Source organism: Micromys minutus (assembly GCF_963924665.1).
Source record: "Micromys minutus genome assembly, chromosome: 13".
NCBI lineage: Eukaryota > Metazoa > Chordata > Mammalia > Rodentia > Muridae > Micromys > Micromys minutus.
The window spans coordinates 11,588,179-11,611,440 of NC_137982.1; the positions used below are offsets into that span (position 1 = coordinate 11,588,179).

General features: G+C 47.1%; 1 protein-coding gene across 1 annotated transcript in view; it reads right to left on the reverse strand.

Annotated features, from left to right (window-relative positions):
- The window catches only part of TTLL11 (tubulin tyrosine ligase like 11), a 220,079-nt gene that overhangs the window by 59,740 nt on the left and 137,077 nt on the right, over positions 1-23,262 (reverse strand). The window contains exon 7 of the mRNA XM_080927546.1: positions 4,046-4,144. Within this exon, the coding sequence (XP_080783672.1) occupies positions 4,046-4,144 (99 nt within the window). The remainder of the gene's footprint in view (positions 1-4,045; positions 4,145-23,262) is intronic.

The window sequence follows — 23,262 nt, forward strand, 5'->3', positions numbered from 1 at the left end:
TCTGCTCTGAGCCTTTTCTGCCTGTAACATGAAGTAGATTATAATGGATTATACAACAGCCAGAGATACCTTGTCATGTCATACTAACCTCTTCCTGCCTATCTGTGACTCTGCTCACACAATGATAACTGATGCCAGGGGCTACGGCCTGCAGGCCCTGCCCTGGGGGCCTCGTACGTGGTCCTACCAAGTCCTACATCAGCCCTGCCAGGCAGGGGTACCAGTCCCTCTCTACAGGTGGGAACTAAGGTATGGGAAAAGTAAAGGGTTAGCCCAAGGTCACACAGCTCAAGAGCCCTGGAGCAGACTGGCTCTGCCTAAGCCCAGCTATGCGGGCGGGGAGTAGCAAAAGAACTGACTGATGGCAAAGGTTTTGCTCTGTGCTAGGCATCAATAGACGGCTTCAGTTTTCTCCCCAGCCCCATGACTTCACAGGTGAGGAAAAACAGGCTTAGAGAGGCAAGGTGGATTTCCCAGGCGCCCCACACCCAGCTAGACAGAGGCAGAGCCCAAAGTCAAAGGCCAGGTGTGCAAAAGCAGCTTGGGGGATACTCCGCATGCATAATTTTGAGAAAATTGCTTACAAAGCTTTTAATTTTTACTCAGCAGATAAAGGTACTTGCCACCAAGCCTGACACCTTGAGTTCTAGTCTCAGGATCCACAGTGGAAGGAGAGAACCAATTTACACAAGATGTCCTCTCAGCTTTACACATAACACCTCCCAACACACACAAAATAAACAAAATAAGGTGAAAACTTAATTTGCATTTTTTAAAGGGGCTTTTTGTTTGCTTGGGTTTTGTTCGTTTTTTTTTTTTTTTTTTTTTGTTTTGTTTTGTTTGTGTTTTAATTTGTAAACTATTTAATTTGTAAACTAAGGAGTGCAGCTTAGCAACAGGGTGCTTTGCAGAACAGGAGTGAGGTCCTGGCTTTAATCCCCAAGACCTCAACAAGTAAAGCAACATTTGATACACTCCGTATGACAGAAAACATCCCTTTTGACTTATTAAATGTTGCCAAATTTAGTGATGTCAGACATTCTTTGCTGGGTAGCCATCAGCATTACCCACCGCCAGAGCCTTTCCTCTCTCCAAATGGAGACACAGCCCCTGCTTCCCTGCTGTGCAGGCCCGTTCCCCCTTCCCGGGACAGCTCCACAAAAGACTCAGTATTGGCTGTCTTTCACTTAGCACAGTGCTCTCGGGGTTCTCGGTGTGCAGCCTGTGTCAGAACATCCTTCTGTTGGACTGATGAACATTCCACAGTAATGGAGACTACACTGGCCATCGCTGTCTATTTATGATAATGTCTTTGAAAACATGTGTGTACTTGGGCAAGTCACGGGGAAGTTGGTCATTTTTCTTCCCTAGCCCAAGCTTCTAGCCTGTGTGTGTGTGTGTGTGTGTGTGTGCATGCGTGTGCTACAGGTGGGGTTATCTCTACACACCTGGTGACTAGACAATAGAGAAACCGACCAATTCTCCCCCTGCCTTCATAGTATGAGATGGCCAAGTAAGTTCTCTCCCCCCCCTCCTCCCCCTCCCTTTCTCTCTTGTTCCCTCAGGTTCCTATGAGCTAATCTCACCATTTGTCACCACTGAGAGACACCTGAATTATCGTGACGTCTTTGTCAGTCTGGTCACAATGCCCATTCGTCCTATCACATGTAAAGAGCAGAGCCTACCGTGTCACCCCCGGCTGTACCCTAACCCCCAATCACTGTCATTCCTATCGAAAGTTTGTTCAGTTGACTCCTTCTTAGACTGACGTCTCCTGAGCAGTTTGCTGGCACCCTGCATCCTCAGTACTCCAGGGACTTCTCCTTGCTTTGTTTTCAACATGCACTCTTGTTCCTTGAAACTCATTGGGGATGTGGTTCAGGGCCCGTAGTGGAGAGTCTCCAGCCTGGGTCATCAAAGTCCCTTATTGAGAATGGCATGATATTTGCAGAGAACCTGCTCACATCCTCCTGGACAAATGGGGTCCTCTCCAGATGCTGTAGAGAGACTTGATCCACCGTGTTGTTTAGGAGATTGCTGCAAGCGAAATGTTTGCTCATGGCCAGTACAGATAGGGCATTCTCTAGTGTTTCCACTATGTGGTTGGCTGCGCTGCAGGACGCGAACCTGGGAGCGCAAGGCTGACTGGTGCAGCTCTACACCTTCATTTCTTCTCTCATCCATCTCCCACCCTTCCACTCCACACCAGCTCCCAGAGCAGGGGTTCGATGGTGTCCTGTGCCTACCTGCTTCTCGGATTTCACACACAGAGCACTCATAAGCCCCAGTGCAGAATGTAGCTCTGGGTTCATGGCCATCACGTTGGCTAGCAGACCGAGTCTGCAAGCAAGCCCCCAGTTAAGTGCCTTCTTTATAAAATGTCTTAGTCGAGGTGTCTCTTCACAGCAATAAGTTACTACAGTAAGATACTGGCTCAGCACTCAGGTGCAAGGGGTCGGGGAGGAAAATCTTGGGATCATGAGACCCGAGGAGAACCTGCTATTTCTCCTTTAGAAGTCACCTGCAAGTCTTTCCATCCAACCAGTGTCAGCCCCAGGGAGAGTTCCTGTCCTTTCTTGTCTTATCCATCACATTTTGGCAGCTTGCCCTTGAACACAGAAAACATCCAAGTCCTCTCTCCGCCCAGAGTCCACTCTATTTATAATCTGGGAACACGTGAGGACCTTGGGATCCAGCTGTGCCCAGTGCTTGTGTTTGTTTTTAACGCCTGGAAACACAGGTCCAGAGAGGCTGACTGACTTGTTCATATCACAAAGCTGAGGAGTTTCACTCTGTTCTTTAATATAGAATCTCTCTCCTCTCTAGTGTCTTGAAGGTGTCTGGAGCGTTAGGTCTAAAATCCCATCCTGACCAATGGAATCACTGAAGAGAAACTCACTGGAGCCTCAGTCCTTTCCAGTCAGCTGCAGCCAGGTGTTTCCAGATGTTTGAGGCCCAGTGGGGGTACCTTCTCTAACTCCCACACAGAGGAAGCAGATGAGAGCCCCAGCTCTCTCGCTGTCACTGTCCTCTAGGAAAGGCACACCAGCAGAGGGGTGACAGCAATCTGCCTTGGTCTGTGCTGTGCTACATGGAGGAGGGAGGCCTTTGCCTCCCTAGAAGTGAGGGTGCTCTGTGTAGACACAGGAGCTCTATATACACTGTAGACTTAAGTGGGTGGATGGATGGAGCCAACGGAAGGGTGAAGCTGAGCTAGGAGCTGGGGTTGTGGGAGAGTCAGGAAGACAAGTAAGGGGTGGCCTGACAGGAAAAGGACTCTGGTCCCTATCTCTTGGCAAGGGAGCCATGAGTCTTCTACAGCCTCCAATCAACGAATGCACAAGTTCATTCCCAGAGGAAATCGTTACTCCTAATTATTATTATTAGGCATAATGACTAATTAGTAAAAATAGCTACCATTTACACAGTGCCAGCTTACGCCTGCTTCTTAATGTGTATTTTTCCCTCTATTTTATTCTTTCAGGCTTATTTTCTGTCTTCCTAATTATAAAGTCAATATGTGCTCAAGGGAAAAAAATATCAAAAAGATCCAAAAAAGAAGAAACAAAAGGGGCAAAATATTCAGCATTTGGTTCATGGTAAAATATTGGAGGCATCGTTAGCATGTTGCTTGCTTCCCAGCCTTCGTGTTCCATTGTGTGTGTCGGGGGGGGGGGGGCAGACAGACAGACAGACAGACAGAGCTGTAGTGTAAATGTTGAGCCCAAGGGTCCAAAGTTACACATCAGGGGAGATGGATGGACAGGGATTCATATCCAGGCCTTTCCTTTTCTCCCATGTCCACATTCCTCTGCCTACACCAAGGGTGAGCTAGGGATTTGCTTGTCTGGAGGTATCAGCTATAGGTAGCCCAGGGTAGCCTCCTAGGTGCAGGGATTACGGGATTGTGCCACCAGGCGTGGCTTACGTGAGGGTGGTTTTCATTGCCCTTTGCTGCATGCCCTGTACAGTTCCCTGTTCCACACCCCGAGGGAAGCAAAGGCGCGAAGAGACCAGTAGCCCAACTACGCGCACTAGTCAGTACCTGACTACGGAAAGCGAGGAACCCTTACGCTTCCATGAAGACATTCTGTCAGAAACGGGAGGAATTCTGTGTTTTCTGTCCATATAGATATCTGGAAAGCTGAAATCAGAAAGCATAAGGAACTCTTTTTGCAGGCTGCTTTGCATGAGACAGTTACAGTAAGTTCTACAGAGACCCCATGGAGTGGTTCAGAGGACATCCATGGGGGCCCGGCCTGCATGCGCAGAGGGCTGGGGTGTGAATGGGTAGAAAGGGCCCAGGGTCCACTTCCTCCCAAATGTTTGAACAGAACCAAAGGCACTCAGTGTGTTTATTACAAGATTTGTGAGGTGACTTATGTGGCAAGCGCTGTCACATAAGGGGATACAAAATAAACACCACAATGTAGCTCTCGGTGGAGCAGAAAGGGTCTCAGAAGAGCTGTTCCGTAAGCTGAGGTACAATCAGAGAGGAAGTAGGGGAGGGGGTTAAACACACTAAAACCAGAAATAAACCAACCCTCTCAAGATCAGATCTCTTCAAACCTCTCCACGTGAGGATACAGGTCAGAGAAAAGTTACCGTTGGGATGGGGAGGGGCCAACTGTTTAAAGGTTTTACTTTTAACTAAAGTCCTATGTTCATGAAAATATAATCATAAAGACAAAGGTTCGTCTCTTCTCTTTATCTCTCATTTCTTAAGTTTAGTAGCAGTGAGCTGGCACACTTGCTCCCTTGACGGCTCTTCAGCTCTTTCAGGCAGTAATGGCTGTCAGAAGAAGATGCTGGAATTTGCTTTATTTCCCTGCAGATAGTGTTCTTCCAAAAGCTTACTGTGTTCTTGTATATGCGTGTTTGTGTGCTTGTGCACGAGCCTGTGGGCATATCTACTTGTGTTTGCTTACATGTGTGTATGCCTATGTGTTTGTGTGTGAACATGTTTGATTAGTGCATATTTGTATGAGTGTATGTTTGTGCGTATGCATATGTGTGAGAACGTGTTTACGCATGTGGATGTATGTTCGTGTGTCTGTATATTTTCGTGTGAGTATGCTGTTCCATTGTCTAAAGCTGCAGTTATCTCTAAGCAAATAAAAGAAGGGTTGTTGGATTCTGCCCCCGAGACCTATGGGAGAAATAGACTAGGGGAGTGCTGGGAAAGCAGAGAATGCTGGGAATACAAAGGAACCCAATCCAGGCTAGGTTCGTGCTGAGGACATAAAGGTATTTTCTATGCCATGGTAGGACCCATGTGCCCTTTCTTTCTGATCCCTCTGAGGGCAGCTCCACTTGAAGCCTCAATCCCAACCCCTCCCCCACTGTTTTTCTTTTCCACTCCACTTCCCAGTCCCTCTTTCTAACTGTTCCAAACAGAAGTGACTCACAGGCATCTATGTGTGGAAGGACAAATGCCTGCAGAGGGAGACCTGCAGATACCTTAAGTGAGTGCTCTGGAGCTGATAGGGCAACAGTAGAGAAACCCCTTAGCCCTACAGCAGGAGGAAGCATCCAAATGTATTGCTAGAAGAGACTTCTTCCCACTGTACGGGGATGGGAGGACCCCAAAGGAACAGCTTGTAGAAAGGCTCAGAGGCTGCTGCTGTGGGTCACGGCCGGTGCACCAGGCTCTAGGGCTCTTTCTTTAGACTCCTTAGAAAAGGAGCTTTGTGAAATAAATGTCAACTGAGTGCCCACTCAGCAGCTTTGTTCAGGCTGCATTAATTGAATTGGCCTGGCAATCTAGAATCGGGTGGACTTTTTAATATCAAGGGATGCCGTATGGATACAGAAGAGGCTCCCTTGGGAGTCCAAGCTCGACCGCCGCTCACAGGCTGTATGCTTAGGTTAGTTTACCTAAAAATAACTATAATGATAATAATAAATCCTGATTTCTACTTCGCTTTTAGCCTCATGTTAGCTCTGTGAGGCAAGATGTGGGTCCAGGAAGGCTCAGCATCTCTCTGTGCTACGCTTCAAGCCACAGCCCAGTCTTCCCTACTCTGCTTTGCTTCTCTCTGCAGGCCCAGCACTTCTTTTCCTCCCCAAGGTGCTCAGCCTATTGTCAGGACTCTAGTCTCCAAAATGGCCCTGAATAACCTTTCCGGCTTCTGCTTCTCGCCAGCCTCTTTCCCCACACTTCTGTCAGCACCTCATCATCATCCTGAGCAACAGGCACTTGGAGGCATGCAGACGCAGAGAGGGGGGCAGAGAATGTGGTGGGGGCTGGTGGGCTGGAAGCTGTGAGTTGTGTGACCCTGCGAGGCCAGTGTGGCGTCTCGGGTACGTGGGTGTCCTGGTGGACACGGCAAAGGTGGCTGAGTCGGGCTGGGGATCAGCCGCTCTTCAGGGGGTGTCTTAGTTTGCTTTTGGTTGTTGTGTTAAAACACTGACAAGATTCACCTTGGGGGAGGAAAGGGTTTATCTGACAGGTTATGCTCACCACTTAGAGAGGGCAAGATGGGAATTTAAGAAGTTATCATGGAGGAACGAAGCTTTACTCGCTTGTTTTCCATGGTTTGCTCAGCCTGCTTTCTCATACAACCCAGGGCCTCCTGCCTAACAGTGCCCACAATGGGCTGGGCCCTCCCCTTATCAATCATCACTCAATGAAATGCCCCCAGGGGGAACTTGATAGTCTGATTTGGAGGCCATTCCTCAATTTAGGTCCCCACTCCCCAAACAACTCTGTGTCAACTTGACAAAAGTTAACCATCATGAAGGGCAAGTTGGGCTGGCTGGGCTGGGCTGCAGCCTAGGGGCTCAGGTCACAGAGGGTTCTAACCACTCTGCCACACAATCCCTACTCAAGTACTCAGTGGTGTTTTGGCCCTTTGTGGGGTCTGCATAGCAAGATGACTGCACGTGGCTCTCGGTGGGGCAGGGACACTTCACTGCAGTGACATGTGTCCTTAGGTCAGGGTAAGATGCACGTCCAGCCAGCTGCTGGGCTGGAAGGAGTCACACCTGCCTGGGGTTTGTCTTCATGAGGGCTCACTCTGTGTTGTGCTTCCCCCTGCCCTGTGCTCTCAGGAAAGACTATATTGTCATTGTACCTCTGCCCTCTCTTTCTCCACAGTCCCTCCGTCAGGGGACATGCTGTGTGAAGGAGCTGTTATTACACCTCCCATTTCTCTCTGGCTCCCTTGGCTTCATTTCTGCCGGCTATCTTGGACTTGCCTGGGTCAAGTGCTATGCCGGGGAGCTTGTCTATTACTCTGCCCGGCAGGCTGTCCCCCCTACTCTGGCTTCCTTATTCTGCCTCTTCTTCAGGAGGCTCCGCCAAACAATCCCTGACACAAACTGTGCTCTCCTAACTTGCTCTGTATCTTCACTACTTTCCTCTGTTTTCTCCCTCCCCAGAGACACTGCCACTAGAATGTATGAGATTTGGGGTTTCACATTGTTTATCCCCAGCTGATTTTGGGTAAGGTGCACCTCAGATACTCAGTCTCTCTTGGGTAAGTGAATAAAGCAATGGCGATTTGGAACACCACTATGGCTTTTATATTGGACCTTGTTCTGTTCTATAGATAAATGGGGACAATATTTCCCCATGTTATAGGGTGAGAAACAGAAGCCAATGGGTGCTTTGAAGAGCCCGCGTTCGTGCGCTTGGCATGCAGGGACTGAGCCTGGAATAGCCAGTGCTTAAGTTCTTTGCAGCACAGTGACCCTGAAGTCAGTGTCTAACCAGGGCCTCCTGCCCTCAGTGAAGGCATCTGTTGCTCTGAGTTTCCAAGAGTCATCATTAGACAAGTTTGTGGGAAATATGATTCTATGTTATAGAATAGAATCGAAATAATATCTATTCCTCTGAGCATTTGAAGTTATTTCTGCTGGATTCTGTTGTCCCTGTTCAAATGGCCTGGCTGCCTAATTCTCAGTCACTGCCATGAGTGCTGTTCTTCTGTCTTTGGTATTTTGGTTCCTTGCTGTTTCTGAAATTTCTACCTAGATATCTAACTTTATTTAATCAATCAATTAACTTACTTTGAGAGAGAGTCTCACATTGTAGCCCAAGCTCAATTGGAACCCACTTCTTACACCAAAGTGGCCCTCAATTCATAGAAATCCTCTTGCCTCAGCATACAGGCTGAGTCCCCGGTTCTTTTATTAATATCTTGGGACGCTGTGGGCTTTCTGGTCATTTTGCCATTTACTTCTAAGTTTCATTGGGAGATGCTCGTTCTTACTTCTGAAGTCTTCTGCACCTCTGTGGCACCCTCGCTGAAGGTACTTGATTTTCCGCTCACTGTTTTCATGAGACTCTTGGGAACATCTGCGACACATGTTTGATCTCTCCCCACTTAGTCTAATAAGCTAATTTATCTAGCCCATGAACTTCTATTTTGATAATACTAATTTTTATTTCTAAAGGTCGGATTGCTTTTAATAAAACCTGACTTATCTAAATATTTTGTTTGTTTGTTTGCTTTGCTCTTATTTTCTTTCTATAAACTTGTCAGCCTGATGGTGGTGGTTGGCATATGCGTGGCCCACAGAGTGGCACTATTAGAAAGTGTGGCCTTGTTGGAGGAAGTGAGTCACTCTGGGGGTGGGCTTGGAGACACTCCTCCTAGCTGCCTGAGGATGCTCAGTCTGTTCCTGGCTTCCTTTGGATGAAGATGTAGAACTCTCAGCTCCTCCCACACCATGCCTTCCTGGATGCTGCCATGCTCTTGTCTTGATGATAATGGACTGCACCTCTGAACCAGTAAGCCAGCCCCAGTTAAATGTTGTTATTTATAAGACTTGCCTTGGTCATGGTGTCTGTTCACAGCACTAAAACCCTAAGACACGTTTTATTTTTTTCATTTCTTTAAAGACATTAAGTGTATTTATTCAGTTGTATGGATTCAATAATTTTAATTTTCATAGCCGTTGTATGGCTGATTCTCAACTTTGTCATTTTCCCCCTTAGTCTTTTTCATTTGGCCTACTTTCCTGAGTGGTTTAAGTTAACCCTTTCCTTTCTGTTTCAGACCTGCCTTCCTTGGAGCCTCACTGGTTAAGACTGCCCGGTTCCAGATAGAATTGGTCCCATCACTCATGTTCCCAAAAATAGCAGTGACTGAACAGTGAACGTCCTGCTTCTCAAGCCACGCATATAATGAGAATTCTGATTCCCAAACTCTCATGAAGAGGGGTTTATGGATTCTTAAGGAGATAGCCATCACTTCTCGTTCCAGAACATGCCCAGGTGTTCATCCACTGTACACCATAGGTGTGTCTTCTCCAGGTCAACCACTAAAGCTGTGATCCGTCAGGGGTCGGGTGGAGCTCCACAGGCATCTCTGGTCTAACTCCTTTACTGTTTAGGTTCTAGATTTCATCTCCCTTCTTCAAGGATGGGGCCCAAGCTCCAGGCTGCCAGAGACATGCCTAAAGGGGCAACCCAGTTTCCATACCTAGTACTGTGCCTGTTTGTTCAGACCTCTAAGGTTTTTCCGTTTCCTTGTCTTCCAGATCATCTTTACATTAAGAAATTAAGAGAGCTGGAGAGATAGTTCAGCAGTTAAGAGCACTGGCTGATCTTCTAAAGGACCCAGGTTCAAGTCCCAGTAACCCACATGACAGCCACAACTGTCTGTAATTCCAGTTCCAGGAGACCCAACCTTCACATGGACATACATGGAGGCAGAACACCGATATAAATTTAAAAATTAAAAAGAAATTATTTAAAATATTATCCAGTACCAGGAGAATTCCATCAAACGTGTACTTGGTTATATTAAGTAGTCATCAGTCTTGGTCAGAACTCCCCTTCAGTATGAATGTGTCCTCTTGATTTGTTCTTTGGGTTTTTCTTGCATTGCTGTAGTGAGCCTTCCCCTGAATTTGGCTCCTATGGTTCATGGAGGGCCCTACTGTGTACTCAGGACCCTACTGTGTACTCAGAGGCCTACGTGGTAAGGGCCTGGTGGCCAGGCTGGTGCTGTTGGGAGTGGGAGGAGCCTTAAGGGGTGGGCCTTAGTCTTTGGGTCAGTTGAAAGCCCTCGGAACTCTGGAACCCTGGCCAGTTTCTCTTCCCCTCTAGCCTTGGATCTGAGAGGTAAGCAGTTTTGCTTGCTGTATACCTCCCACCAACATATGCTTCCTTATCAGGTCAAGTCAATCACAGACTCAAGGGTCAGAGGCTGGAAGCCAAACTAAGTCTCTGTGAGTTTATTTCCCATGAACCTAAAGTGGTAATAGGTGCTAATCCAGTCCCTATTCTTTCTAGAAGTCATTCTAAGTGACAAGAGTGCACATGTGGGCTGCTGTGTGCCTCGGTAGAGATGGCATTTGGATAAAAGTCTACCTGACTCTGGGTCTTAGACGCTTTCTTGGGGCTGCTGGAGCCACAGTGTTCTCACCAGAAGCTCAGAGACACGACCAAATACAAGGGCAGCAATCACGGGAGTGCACAGAGGTTCCTGGACATGAACCCACGCTGCATGCTTCACATGTGTCAGCGTGAAGCCGCTTAGCCCTTGGAGGTTAAGTGGTCATCACTTTGTTATAGATGAGAAGATCAGGAGCTAATCCTCACTTGGCAGCATCCTAGAACAAGCAGAGAACAGAACCCGGAACCCAGGTCTCTTGCTCCTCCGTCCCGCAGCTTTCCCCTGGGAGTTTAAATGCCAGCAGCACTCTGTGAGGATGCCAAGATGCTTTGTTAAATCTTCAGCAGTCCCATCTATGGACTGGAGAGCTGCCACTGCGGTGGCAAAGCTTGAAGGCGGCAGTGGAGACAGCACCCACTTGCACAATCGGGACTATCAGCGATCATCTATCATGGGAGACGGAAGGGCTCACAAGGCCCCGGAGCTACTGATGGCTAAGGATTGCAGGGAAGAGAGTCAAAGGCTTGGTGGTATAGCCGCGAGTACATTGCCACTACCCAATCAAATAACCCCCAGCCACGCTCATGTAAGCAGTCCTAATTAAACTCAGAGGTTGGAGCACATGCATGCTCACACATGAAGTTATGAGAGTAAAAAGGAAGAAGAAGGATTTTGGTGGGACAGAAAATAAAAGAGAATTAATGGGAGGGGCTTTGGTGGAAGAATTTGTGTACACTATGAATATATGTATTCACATAGATTTCACATAGATTGATGCAGAAGGGTAACAACAGTTCTAAGGAGACCGGGGCTCTGTATAATTATAAATACATAGAAAATTCTGAAAGGATAAATAGAAAGTTTTAAAAATTATATACTTCAAAGGAAAAGAAAAGAGTATCCACATTGGAGTCCAAACAGTTCAAGTCCCGATACTACCACTTAGGAGCTATTCAGTTGCATGTAAGTCATGCGGCTCTTCCGAGCCTCTGTTTGTTTAATTTTTAGGCCGAGAATAATTTCTCCTTTGCAGGGTCACTGTGAGATTTAAGTGAGATTGTGTAAAAATACAAATATTCACCTATGTATATGACGTGACACAGCTCACCTGTGATCCTGGCAACGTGGGGAGCGGAGGCAGCCGAAGGGCCAAAGCCTGCCTTGGCTACAGATTGAGTCTAACTCCGGGTGATGCAATGCAAGAGACTCCGCTTTTAGCATTTAAAGGGATTGGCTCCAGCTCAGTGGCAGTGATCATGTGTGGCACACCTGAGGCCCTGTGTCCAGCCCACATGCAGAAAGACATGCCATGCATGCTAGTGTTACACATACCAAGTTTCGACATTCTTTCCACAGACCGTGAGCTTTCAAGCAGTCGCTGTGGACAGACACACGCATTCCCCTGTCTAGGTGCACACAGTGGCGGGTGGAGGCAGTCTCCAGGCTGTCCAGACATGCAGTGCTACACTTTATGAATCCATCATGAGAAATGGCTTTGCCAGCCAGGTGGAGAGGATTAGATGAATGTAAAGCATTCAGACAAACTCCTGGGCTGTATTTTTCCCTGTGCACATTGAATGCAATGACATGTACCCTGTCCTTCTGTCACATGGGGTTTTCCAGCTAGTGTGGGGGTGTCAAGCATAATGCAGAACAAATATGAACATCGACTCGGAGTTACATGCAGATGGAGTCTGACCAGGAAACTTCAGCTGCCTTCCTTCCCACTCTCTGGTCTTTCTTCTCTTAGGAAATAGCATCTAGTCTTTGGAGACGATTCCAACAGCAGACAATAGTTCCACACTAATGTTGGCCCAGTGGACATTTACGGCTGCTTGGTTGTCTTTGTTACTTTGTCGTGGATGTAGTACACTGTCCATCTAGTGTTACACCAGATATTCCTCTCAGACTTGGTCCCAAAGATGTCTGCAGCCACTACCAATCTACTCAGCCCTGTCCAAGCCCTGAGCTGCTTCTAGCTCAGCAAACAGAGCCCCGGTCTTCTTAGAACTGTTGTTACCCTTCTGCATCAAGCCCGGAATCCTGGCACCTAACAAACTCCCAAATGCAGACAATGCATGTTCATGCCAACCGCAAGCTCACAGGGGTTGGCCGGTTTCATCACAGTAGCCTTTGTCCTTATGTCTGTTTGAAACTGGCTCCTACAAGGACACCCTGACTGTGATCTCTACCCATCTGGCTGGGCCCTGCCAACTCTGTGCTTCCTTCGTCCACACAGGCAGTGGGTTCAAGTCCCTGTAACTTCTTGCAGTCTGAGTCCAGCTGTGAATGACTTGAGCCCATGCAATCACGAGGCCACTTGCACCTGTCTACCAGGGTTGACCAAGGCCTGGCCTTCTGTGTCTGTCCCTCTTCCTATGTTGGACTCACACCTCTGGACTCAGATAGATCCATGGTTTGTCATGGGATTTTCCTTTTCAAGACTATGGCAACCTTTGGTGACATGCTCCTTGGACACTTGAAGTTCACATCCTGCTGGCCCCTGCTGTACCCAAAAGCCTGAGATGCATTACAGAAGGTCTCTCATCTGTGCTTTTAATATCCTACCTTTTGTAGTCTTCTTCTGTGACTATATCTTCCCACCATTAAAAATCACAGTGTGTAATACACACCAGCTTGCAGTGTGGCTCACATTGAACACTCTACTATAAACATTTTAGACATCCTTACAAGGAAAAATGTCCCCTAATTGTCATGTATTAAGACTGCTTCCAACTTTTCCTACTTTGGATAAACTTACTTATGCAAACTACTGTTCTCCTACTTGGGGATTATATCTTTAGAACAAACTTCTGGCAGTGAAATTTCTAAGTCAGCTGGTCTCTAAGGCCCTTAGACATATTACCCGGCTCCATCCAGGGCCTGTATATTGCTGAGGAATGAACTCACAGCATCCCACCTACAATTCTTTGTTTGCCATGAAGTTGGTGACTGTGATCACAATAGAATAGGGTGACATAGTTTGCTATTAATTTTAACATTAAGAACTAAGACTATCTCACACAGAAGCATGTGAAACTGAAAGTCACGCGATTAGGCGATATTTTCAAATGACCCCAATCACTTCCTAATAATAAGAAAGTCACTGAGATTTGTATCTCTAATTATTTTTGTAGACTCTTCTCTCAAAGCTATGAACTTCAAGGTGAGTCAGCAGACTGAGCAATCAGACTGGGGGATGGGGACTTTATTTCTGAGTTTCTTATGTAGAACGTGGACCCAAGACTTTAGCTGCTCAGAATTCCATTTATGCAATACATTTTTAAAGAAAATGTCCATATTCTCCATGATTCTTCCTCAATCTGTGCCGGCAGAATTAATCACTCTCCATCCCATAGCTCATTGGCAGGGCCTCATTTAACACTTACTTTGCTCTTGGTCAAACTGCAGTTCATTGTTCCAATGTCTCTCCAAGCTGGGAGCTACTGGAGAGCACACGTCTAAGGTTCTTTGACATAGCATGAGAGTCAACGCCTAACTGGCAATCATAGATGTGTGGGGAAGGCTTGCCAGTTTGAAAATATGAGCCTGAGGTTGGTCTTTTGGGTATCTAGTGTGACAGCAAAAAGGAGACCCCATACTAGCCCAAAGACTGCTCTCAGAACAGCAGTGACAAAGAAGGACATTTAAAATGGCAGGGCTTGGTTGGTGAGATGCCTGGTGGAAAAAGGTGCTTGTCTCCAGGACTGTTGACCTGAGTTCCATCCTCAAGCCCCACATGATGGGAGGACTCATTCCCAAAAGTTGCCCTTGAACTCCTCCTTTTGTCCATCACTTCAGAGATCCTTCTGGAATGTCTTCTGGGTTCAGACCTGGTGATAGGTGGTGGAAGATTTTTTTTTCCAGGCAGCTGCCAGTCTCCTGCAGCTGTTTCCATCTGGTGGCAACCTTCTTACGGCAGATTTTCCCGGGGACTCTCACATATGTGGTGTCTTGCTGTAGAAAAGGCATGACTTCTAAGTCAGCAAATACTTGAAAATATGCTACATATAACTGGGGGAAATTGCTAAGGCCTAAGGACAGAGATTCATTAGAAGTGGCTCAGGGGATGACTCTGGGTCACAGGCCTGCAGCACAAGCAGGAAGACTTGAGTTTGGATTCCCAGAAGCCCACATACACACCAGGTGGGCATGAGGCAGCCAGTCTGAGAGTGAGGACAGAGGATCCACATGGCAAGCTGAGTATCTAGTGTAGCCATAGCAGTAAGGGTTTTTAGTGAGAGACCATGCCTCAGAGAAATGCACTCCTACACATGTGCATGTAAAACAGGTAAAACATGCACATACACAAAATAAAAGAGGTTCACTAAGGAAAAGCATTGAGTAGTGAACTCCCAGGGGTACAGCAAAGCATCAGAACTTGTGGTTGTTTGAATAGGCTTGGCCCATAGGGAGTGGCAGTATTAGGAGGGGTGGCCTTGTTGAAGAAAGTGTGTCTCTGTGGAGATGAGCTTTAAGGGCTCCTATTGCTCAAGCTCCACCGAGTATGGAAGGGAGTCCCCTCCTGGCTGCCTACAGAAGATAGTCTCTCCACCTGGTTGTCTTCAGATCAAGATGTAGAACTCTCAGCTCCTTCTTCAGCACCATGACTGCCTGTCTGCTCCCATGCTTCCTGCTGTGGATAATGGACTGCACCTCTGAACCTGTAAGCCAGCCCCAGTTAAATGTTGGCCTTACAAGAGTTGCCTTGGTCGTGGTGTCTCTTTTTAGCAGTGAAACACAAACTAAGGCATACCTCTTGTTCTCTCTTATAACGTGTGTGAACAAGGAAGATTGGGTCAGAGAGTAGGGTCTCCACACAGTGTCCTCTCAGGTACCATTCAGTCTTTTGTATCCAGATTAGAAAATTCTGTGGGCCTGACCTACCACACAGAATAAGTAGTTTTTAGGAAAGACCCCACCACCACATGCCAATGTCACATAAGCAATGGGTGGGGATCCCTCTTCCTATCGTGACATGGTTGGGGATTCATTAAAGACTTAAGTAACTAATAATGTCCTTTTCCCGTCCTCTGGTGGCTTTCTCTTCTTATCTCTTCATTTGCTTCTCCATCCAGTGACTTTCGTCAACCAGTGAGAGTGCTTATTATGAGCGTGAGGCAGGCACACTGCCCATCCTCTAGGAGCTGTGCTGGAAGCCTGCCACCTTGGCTGTCTTGTGTCTACACATCATCCCATTGTCTTCTTTTTATGGGTCTCTGTGTGCCCATTTTCTCTTCTTACAAGGACAGCGGCCATGACAAGGACACTGCATTAGGGTCCACTTGAATGACTTTATTTTAACTCAGTTCCCCAGTAAAGACACGATCTCCAAATAAGACCACAACGTAAGTTGCTTGAGGTTAGAATTTAAATCTGATTTTGGAGGCAGAGATAACATGATTCATCTCATTCATTCATTCATTCATTCATTCATTCATTCATTCACTCTTCTAATCATAATGGAGAACAGAGGTTACAGACAGTGATTTGTGTAAAGAAAAAGTAGATCAGACAGCTATGGCCACAGAAAACTTCATACCTGGAGGCACTGTTACCAGACACAACACAGTATAAGCCAGACAGGTCACAGGGATGGTGAGAACTCTTGGTTCACAGGGAGCATTATGGAGAGTTTCTCAGAGGAGTGAGAGCCAAGTGCCAGGCAGGTGGGAGGACTGGAATGCACAGACTAGAGGCAAAGGACCCTGCAGAAGTAACCTTAGAGGGGCAGGAGAAAAGCTACAGGCAAAGGACCCTGCAGAAGTAACCTTAGAGGGGCAGGAGAAAAGCTACAGGCAAAGGACCCTGCAGAAGTAACCTTAGAGGGGCAGGAGAAAAGCTACAAGCAAAGGACCCTGCAGAAGTAACCTTAAAGGGGCAGAAGAAAAGGTGTGTTTTAGAACTTCAGGTGACCAGGATGGAGACTGAGGCATGTGGAAGAGCAAGGGAACAGAGAGGAGGGTCCTGGCAGAGATGGTAAAGCCCACAGGAGCAGAGACATGGCTTGTCTCAGAACTCAGGTGCCCAAGAACCCCCCTGTGGTATGGAACCGTCTGAAGAAACAAAAGCTAGAGAGTCCAGACATGAAAGCTCTCTGACTAAGGTTCACATGGGAAACAAGGGCTGCCAAGAGCCTCTCATAAGACCCACCTGCTCTCACTTTACCTACACCTCTAATAAGTGTGCTGAATTGGCTTTCAGATCAATGCATTAGTGAGAGACACACTGAAAACTAGAAGGGAGGGGACGGGATGTCACAGGCACATGATTTGTGAGGTGGAAGAAACAGCTGCTAGCCAGAAAACAGAGAATTAAGTAGAAAACAAGCACCTGGAAAAGTCATGCTCTCTGAAGACACCGACTGACAGAGAGAACAGTCATCATTCAGACAAAAATCCCCAAGATGGGTGTGGAGACATAAACCTGCCCTCCCAGTGCTTAGACGATTGGGTGTTAAGGATGAGATGGTGCCCAGCCAGGATTATGTGGGAAGCCTCTGAAAGAAGGGGGCAGGGAAGTGAGAAAGGGAGGAAGAATGGAAAGGGAAGGAGGGGGAGGAAGGTAATGAATTCATGGAATGAATAAATTTAATAAGAAGCCTAGATACTTACACCCAAGGTAATTTATAAACAAAAAATTCAAAGGCTCTCAGGGGTCTCTTACCAATCAAAGGTTCACCACGATGCTAAGAGCCAGTCTTGACCAAATTCAAAGTTTACTGTTGGAAGGCACTATAGAAATTTCTTAGACCCAACTGTCTTTTGAGGTCTAAAAAGCAAAATAGAATTCCAATGCGGGAAAGGGACTTTCCCAGAACCATACGGAATGAGCGGAACAGAGCCAAAGAGCTGGACCCAGGTCCTCTGGACCATCCCTTCTGATCATCTAAGACAGGAGTTCTGTGTAAGGGATGCTCTGGGATGGCGGGATTGGAGGGGGTTCTAAAGTACAGCCTGAGACGGTTCTAAACACTAAGCTCTAGGTCATGCCTCATCCTTGCCTGTGAGATCCCAGGGGTATATGGCTATACCCAGTTTTTATAATACCCATGTTTGAATGATCACTTTGCAAGCCAGTTGGGGGATTGCACTGGTGCCTGGGGCAGTAGAGAGGAAGAGTCCTGGTTGCTAGCAATGACCAATAGCAGTGCCCCAGAGTCCTTTGCTGCTGGCCCAACAGCCAACGAGATTTCCTAAGAGAGACTTTGAGTGGAGCTGTATGGAAAGCAATACAGACAGGAGTCTTCCCATGTGCATGCAAGGACTCTGAGGGGGCTGGCTATATTGCCTACAAAATAGAAATTTCAGATACAAAATCAGAAGCAAATATTCTCTGTGGGTACTGGCTGGTTTTGTGTTAACTTGACACAAGCTGGAGTTATTACAGAGAAAGGAGCCTCAGTTGAGGAAATGCCTCCCTGAGATCCACCTGTAAGGCGTTTCCTCAACTAGTGATCAAGGGAGGAGGGTCCAGCCCATTGTGGGTGGTTCCATCCCTGGGGCTGATCCCTATAAGAAAGAAAGCTGAGCAAGCCAGAGGAAGCAAGCCAGTAAGTAACATCCCTCCATGGCCTCTGCATCAGCTCCTGCTTCCTGACCTGCTTGGGTTCCAGTCCTGACTTCCATTGGTGATGAACAGCAATGTGGAAGTATAAGCTGAATAAGCCCTTTCCTTCCCAACTTGCTTCTTGGTCATGATGTTTTGTGCAGGAATAGAACCCTGACGAAGACACTGTGCTTTGCTGGCACTGAACTTCACTCACAGCAGGTGTCCTGGGGCAGAGGAGCAGTGGGGGGACAACAGTTAGCTATTGGGTTTCTGCAAATGCAATTTGCAATTCTGCAGAATACAATTTGGTAAGTCTTTTGTATCATTGCTTTCTCTTGTTGGGTACATCTGGTATTTAGCTCTCACTGGGGCTTATCTACAGCGAGCTTCCAAACTGCTATGGAACAGTCTGCCACCCTGTATGTTGTGGAGGCTTTAGAACTTTCCAGAGCCTTCACAGCTTCCTGTCAGCTGAGTGTAGCAGTTTAGAAAGTGGTGATTTCAGATGAGGGACCAGCCCCAGTCACTTTCTTTAGCACACATTTGTCCTGAACACAAAGGGCTGAGGGCTCCTGGAGAGAGTGGCATGGAGCTGACAAGACAATTAGAAATGTCTGTGGAAAGCATCTTTTCTATCTACCCTGCTCTTCTTAATAATGCTTGCCTCGTGAGTATTCTAATTATTATGAGCATGTTTTAGGTTACATAGTAAGGGGCCTAGACATCTTTGATTGTCTCAGATGTAATCACTGTTTTGATTAACGAGGCAACTTTACAATAGGGAAAAGGCAAACCACCAAATAAGACTGTGGCTCAAGCATCTTCTGAGAGTGTGTGCTGGAATTGGTTGAGATCCTGAAATGGTCACATGGGGATGTATTTTGTAGTGAGTAGGGGAGCAGGTTTTTAAACCAAAGGATAGGTCCTGATCGGTGTATGACAATAGGACCCTGTGTTCTCAGCTCTGCCCCTAGGTTCCCCTCAGCTCTGCGGCTCAGCCAAAGCCAACAATGGGGTTTCCTTCTGAGAGGGACATTGTCGGGTCTAGGGACATGTGGTTCCGGACTCTGAATCACCTGGAACACTTTAGGTCATGTCCTCCAGGGATGTTTGCATACATCAAGAGCTGCTGAACCCTCCAAGTTCTCTCCCTGTCCCCCTCACCACATGACAATACCATGCTGCTTACAATCCTTCAAATCCCAGGCACTACGGGGTTCTCATGTTCTTAGTGTCTTTCAGAAACACCCTTCTGCTCAGGACATCCTCTCTGTCCCGCACGCCAAGCAAGCCTTGCTGGCACTGAGATCTAATATGTGGTAGGTACCTCTTCTGGGTCCACAGATGGCGCATGTCCAGTGACTTTCTTAATTATGTGAACACCTTAGATGGGATGAAATAAATTCCAGGCCTTTCTGGGACCCCCTCTTACCCCCACGATGATGTTACAGGAAGGAGTTGTTTTCTTTATTTGGTGAGCTAGGGGTGGAGGCCCAGGTAAGATTTCCCCAATATTACATGCAGAAAACAAAATAAAGAGGCAAGGTTCGAAGCTAATGGTCTCAGTCTTCCATGGTCTTCCTACTGTGCCTTGCAGACTCGGCTGAATCCCTTCCATGTGTGTCTCTGGTAAAGTCTGATAAAGACTACAAGGGACTCTGACTGGTCACCCATTCTGCACTCATCCAGCTCAGTCCAGACAAGCAAACAGACGCAGGGGAAGCTTGCCTTCCAAGGCTCCTGGTGATTTATGGAGGGTGGCTTTCTCTCTTTCTTGTTTCCCACTGTGCTCACCACAATGTGGGTCCCAGCAGTAAGACTCTGGGAATCTTGCCTCTGAGTTCTGCCTTCCTGGACCAGTCTGACGGGTGATGGAAGTGCTTAAGGACCAGCCCTGGCTGGCTGCCTCATTTCTGTAAACTGTCCAGATGCCTCCGTTGGTGAGAGAACCAGGAGGTGAAGCCAAATCACAGTCGACCACTGCCCCCTGCACACTCATCTCTGCCACTTGTCGGAGAAAACTTACAGCAGACACTGTCTCTTTGAAATGGTTACAGTCCTAGAAGATACAAGCTAAATTTTAAATAGAATTTTGATTTTAACGAAAGCTTCGGGGAGTACTGTTTGTTTGTGTTGCTTATCCTTCATACCTAGCGATTAAGTTAATTTATGCTTAATAGAGAGGGTATCTCTAATCCCCAGACAGACTGAACATCTGTCTAGGACTGTGTTTCTGGAAGCCGTGAGCTGCTAGTGATGGATGTGATGACACCTGTGCGAGGAGGACCAGGGACTTCGTCATGTCCCTGCCCAGTGCCTGTGCTGAAACCAAGTCAACGTCCCGAGCATCTCCTGCCATTCCTTCAGCAGCCTGCCTCCTGCTCTTCCTTGTTATTCCCTGGATGGAGTGGAGGAAAGGACCTTGGGCTGCGGGATCCGGATCTGGCACTAAAGCTAGCTGTCCCTAAACCTCTCCCATGTCTGTGCATGGCTGCACTCCTAGACGCTCCGGCCTGCGTGTCCCTTCTCAGCCAGCTCACGAGTCTGGAGGGAGCAATGATTATCCTGCTTTACATTTTGGGAAGCAAAGCCGCAAAAGTCTGAAATAGCTTGCCTCAGAGACGCAGCTTCTAAGCACTGAAGCTAGTATTAATCCAATAAAATTTGTTCTTATTCTTTCTCCCATAACAATGGATCAAACCACTCTGTTATGTGCTTTTGTAAATAAAGTTTCATTGGAACACAGCCATGTAAGCATTGTCTATAGTTAAATTGCACGTCATAATAGCTGTCTGTCCCTTTGTTTCGTGGCCACAATGAGGTAAGTAGCTTTCTCTCTCCTCATTCCCTTCTTCCGTAATGTTTCTGCTTTGTCATAGGTCCAAAAGCAGTGGAGCCAGCCAAACACTGACTGAGACCTCTGAGACCATGAGCCAAGTAAATTCTTCTTAACTTGTCTCTTCAGTGACAAGCTCACGACTAACACATGGTCCCCATAGTGGCTCCACTGTACCAGGGGCCTGGAACAGATCGTCTCACCTATTCCCTCTCTAACACACCAATTTTCCTGCAAAACCTATCCCTTCCTGTCAGTCACAGAGCAATCTGCTGCTGGCAGAGGCCCAGGACGGGCTGCACCACACATGAGACTAAATGTTCACACTCCATAGTGAAGTGAAAAACACAAGTGTGTGTGTGTGTGTGTGTGTGTGTGTGTGTGTGCTGGTGTGAACATATGGAGACCATGCCTTTATGAATCCATGCTGACAATATTAAGTTCAATCATGTGAAAGTGCAGATATTTTGACACATAGAAGTTCCAATTTTACATTTAATTGGTGATAGTTGGTATTTCGGAATTATTACATGGAGACATAAAATGTTGGCAACTTTCTTCATGTTAGCTCCTGTGTGTGTGTGTGTGTGTGTGTGTGTGCATCCATGCAAATTTTCACCTTTTATTGTTTATGAGGCCCACAAACCTTGAAATTACTTATTTTCTACAAGCAAAGGCTGGCCCCAAACACCCTCATAAATTTTGGCAGTAGCTATCAAAATGTAAAACCACCTATTCTTTGAGCTAGCAATCTTACTTCTACAGATCCAGCCTGCAGAAGGAGAGGCACCAGGGGATTCCTGGCAGCACAAAACGTGGGACAGTGGAACTTACTGACTACTGATTTCCCAGATCAGGGAGGGGGAGTTGGTTATGAAGAGAATGAGAAGTCCCCAGCTCTGGATCTGCGTAGGTGGGGACATGCCCCTGTTGTGGAGAACATAATACCCAAGCCTGAGAATGGCAGACAAGTCACTCAGTGAAGAGTAGGATCCTGTGTCACTACTAAGAGCAGGGTCACTACTAAGGTAAAAGGCTTGGGAGTCAGCAAGCAGTGAACGCTGGGCTCTCACTGGGAGGGGGGCTGGGTAGGCTTATAGGTAAACTGCAGGGCTAATGTGATGCTCAGGTGATGCTGTGCCTGCCTGGATGAGGAGGCCCAGAGTTTGAGCCCTGGCACAACATCTACCAGTCCACACACTTATAATTCCAGTGTGAGGCAAGCCAGGGGCTTCCAAGCTCTAGGGTCAGGAGCAAGTTAGAGAACCACCAAGAACATGAGACCCATCTCAAAACCAAAGCAAACCAAACAACTAGAGCGGATGAATCATTCACACTATTAATGATGGAGAAGCCTGCTACTTTTATAATATTTCCAAATAAAGCAGTAAATGAAGACGCTTAGATATGCAGTGGGTAACTACACACAGCAAAACCAACAAGCAAGATTCATGGCGTTGGGATTCTGACCATGTTTTCAGAGCAGGTGCTTTCTAAGCTGAGGCTTAGAAAGAAGGCTTAGAAGAGTTGGGGGAAACACAGAAGTATGGTGCCCTCTGCCAAGGGACCTGAGCCAATTACAGCTCTCAGGAGGGCAGCTTGTGACTGTCAGGTGGTTGGAAAAGTTCTTATAGGACCAGATCTTCAGTTAAGAGTCTTGTTCATTCAAACAAACGTACTTTGCCCCACCCCCTACCCTGAGCATTGTCTCTTACTTGGAGACTGAGGATGGCGTCATGTTAAGGTTAGGGAGCGGCTGTAGACATGACTAATAGCTCATTCGGCCCCTTTCCTTTGCCTGTCAGGACTCAAGCTCACCCATGTTCCCTGCTCCTTTTACAAAGGTGTGTGCTTCAAGAGAGGCTGACCCCAGCCCAGTCTCGCCCAGGAACAGGTTGCTGTAGGTCCAATCTTATTGTCACTATTAATCTATAGCTGAGATTGTGGAGAGTGTGATGTGTTGGAAATCCTGTTAAGGTATCTTTGTTCTTTTTATTTTCATTTTTTTAGATGAGAAAAGGGCTCATGTAATCCAGGCTGTACTTGAACGAATAATGCCCCTGCCTCCACCTCCCAAGTGATGACCATACCTGACTCCACCTACATTCTTTATCACTCAATATCACCTTCCTTGTCCCCCTTCTAAGTGTTAACTGCACCCCTCTGAGTACTTTTAGGTGACGTCACTTCATATTACATATTGAGACTGTTTAACATTAACATAATCGGCTTACACACAGGAAGACACGTGTCCGTGGCCCTTCGGCCTTGAGATGCTACAGTCTAGGCATACCACATCTGTGGCCAGTGGTGCAGCCAGTCTGTGACTGAGACCACAGTCACTGTGCCCAGGATGGAAGGGATAGCGGGGTGGGAGGAACTCGCAGGTAGGATGATGCCGTTGACCCACTGGGCTCGCTGACTATTAACTGTGCATAACTTCGTGGGAGAGCGGCCGTCCTCTTAATAGCTTTATGCCGAATCCATTACCTGTGGCCAAAAGTATTTAAACTCACTCAGAGAGGC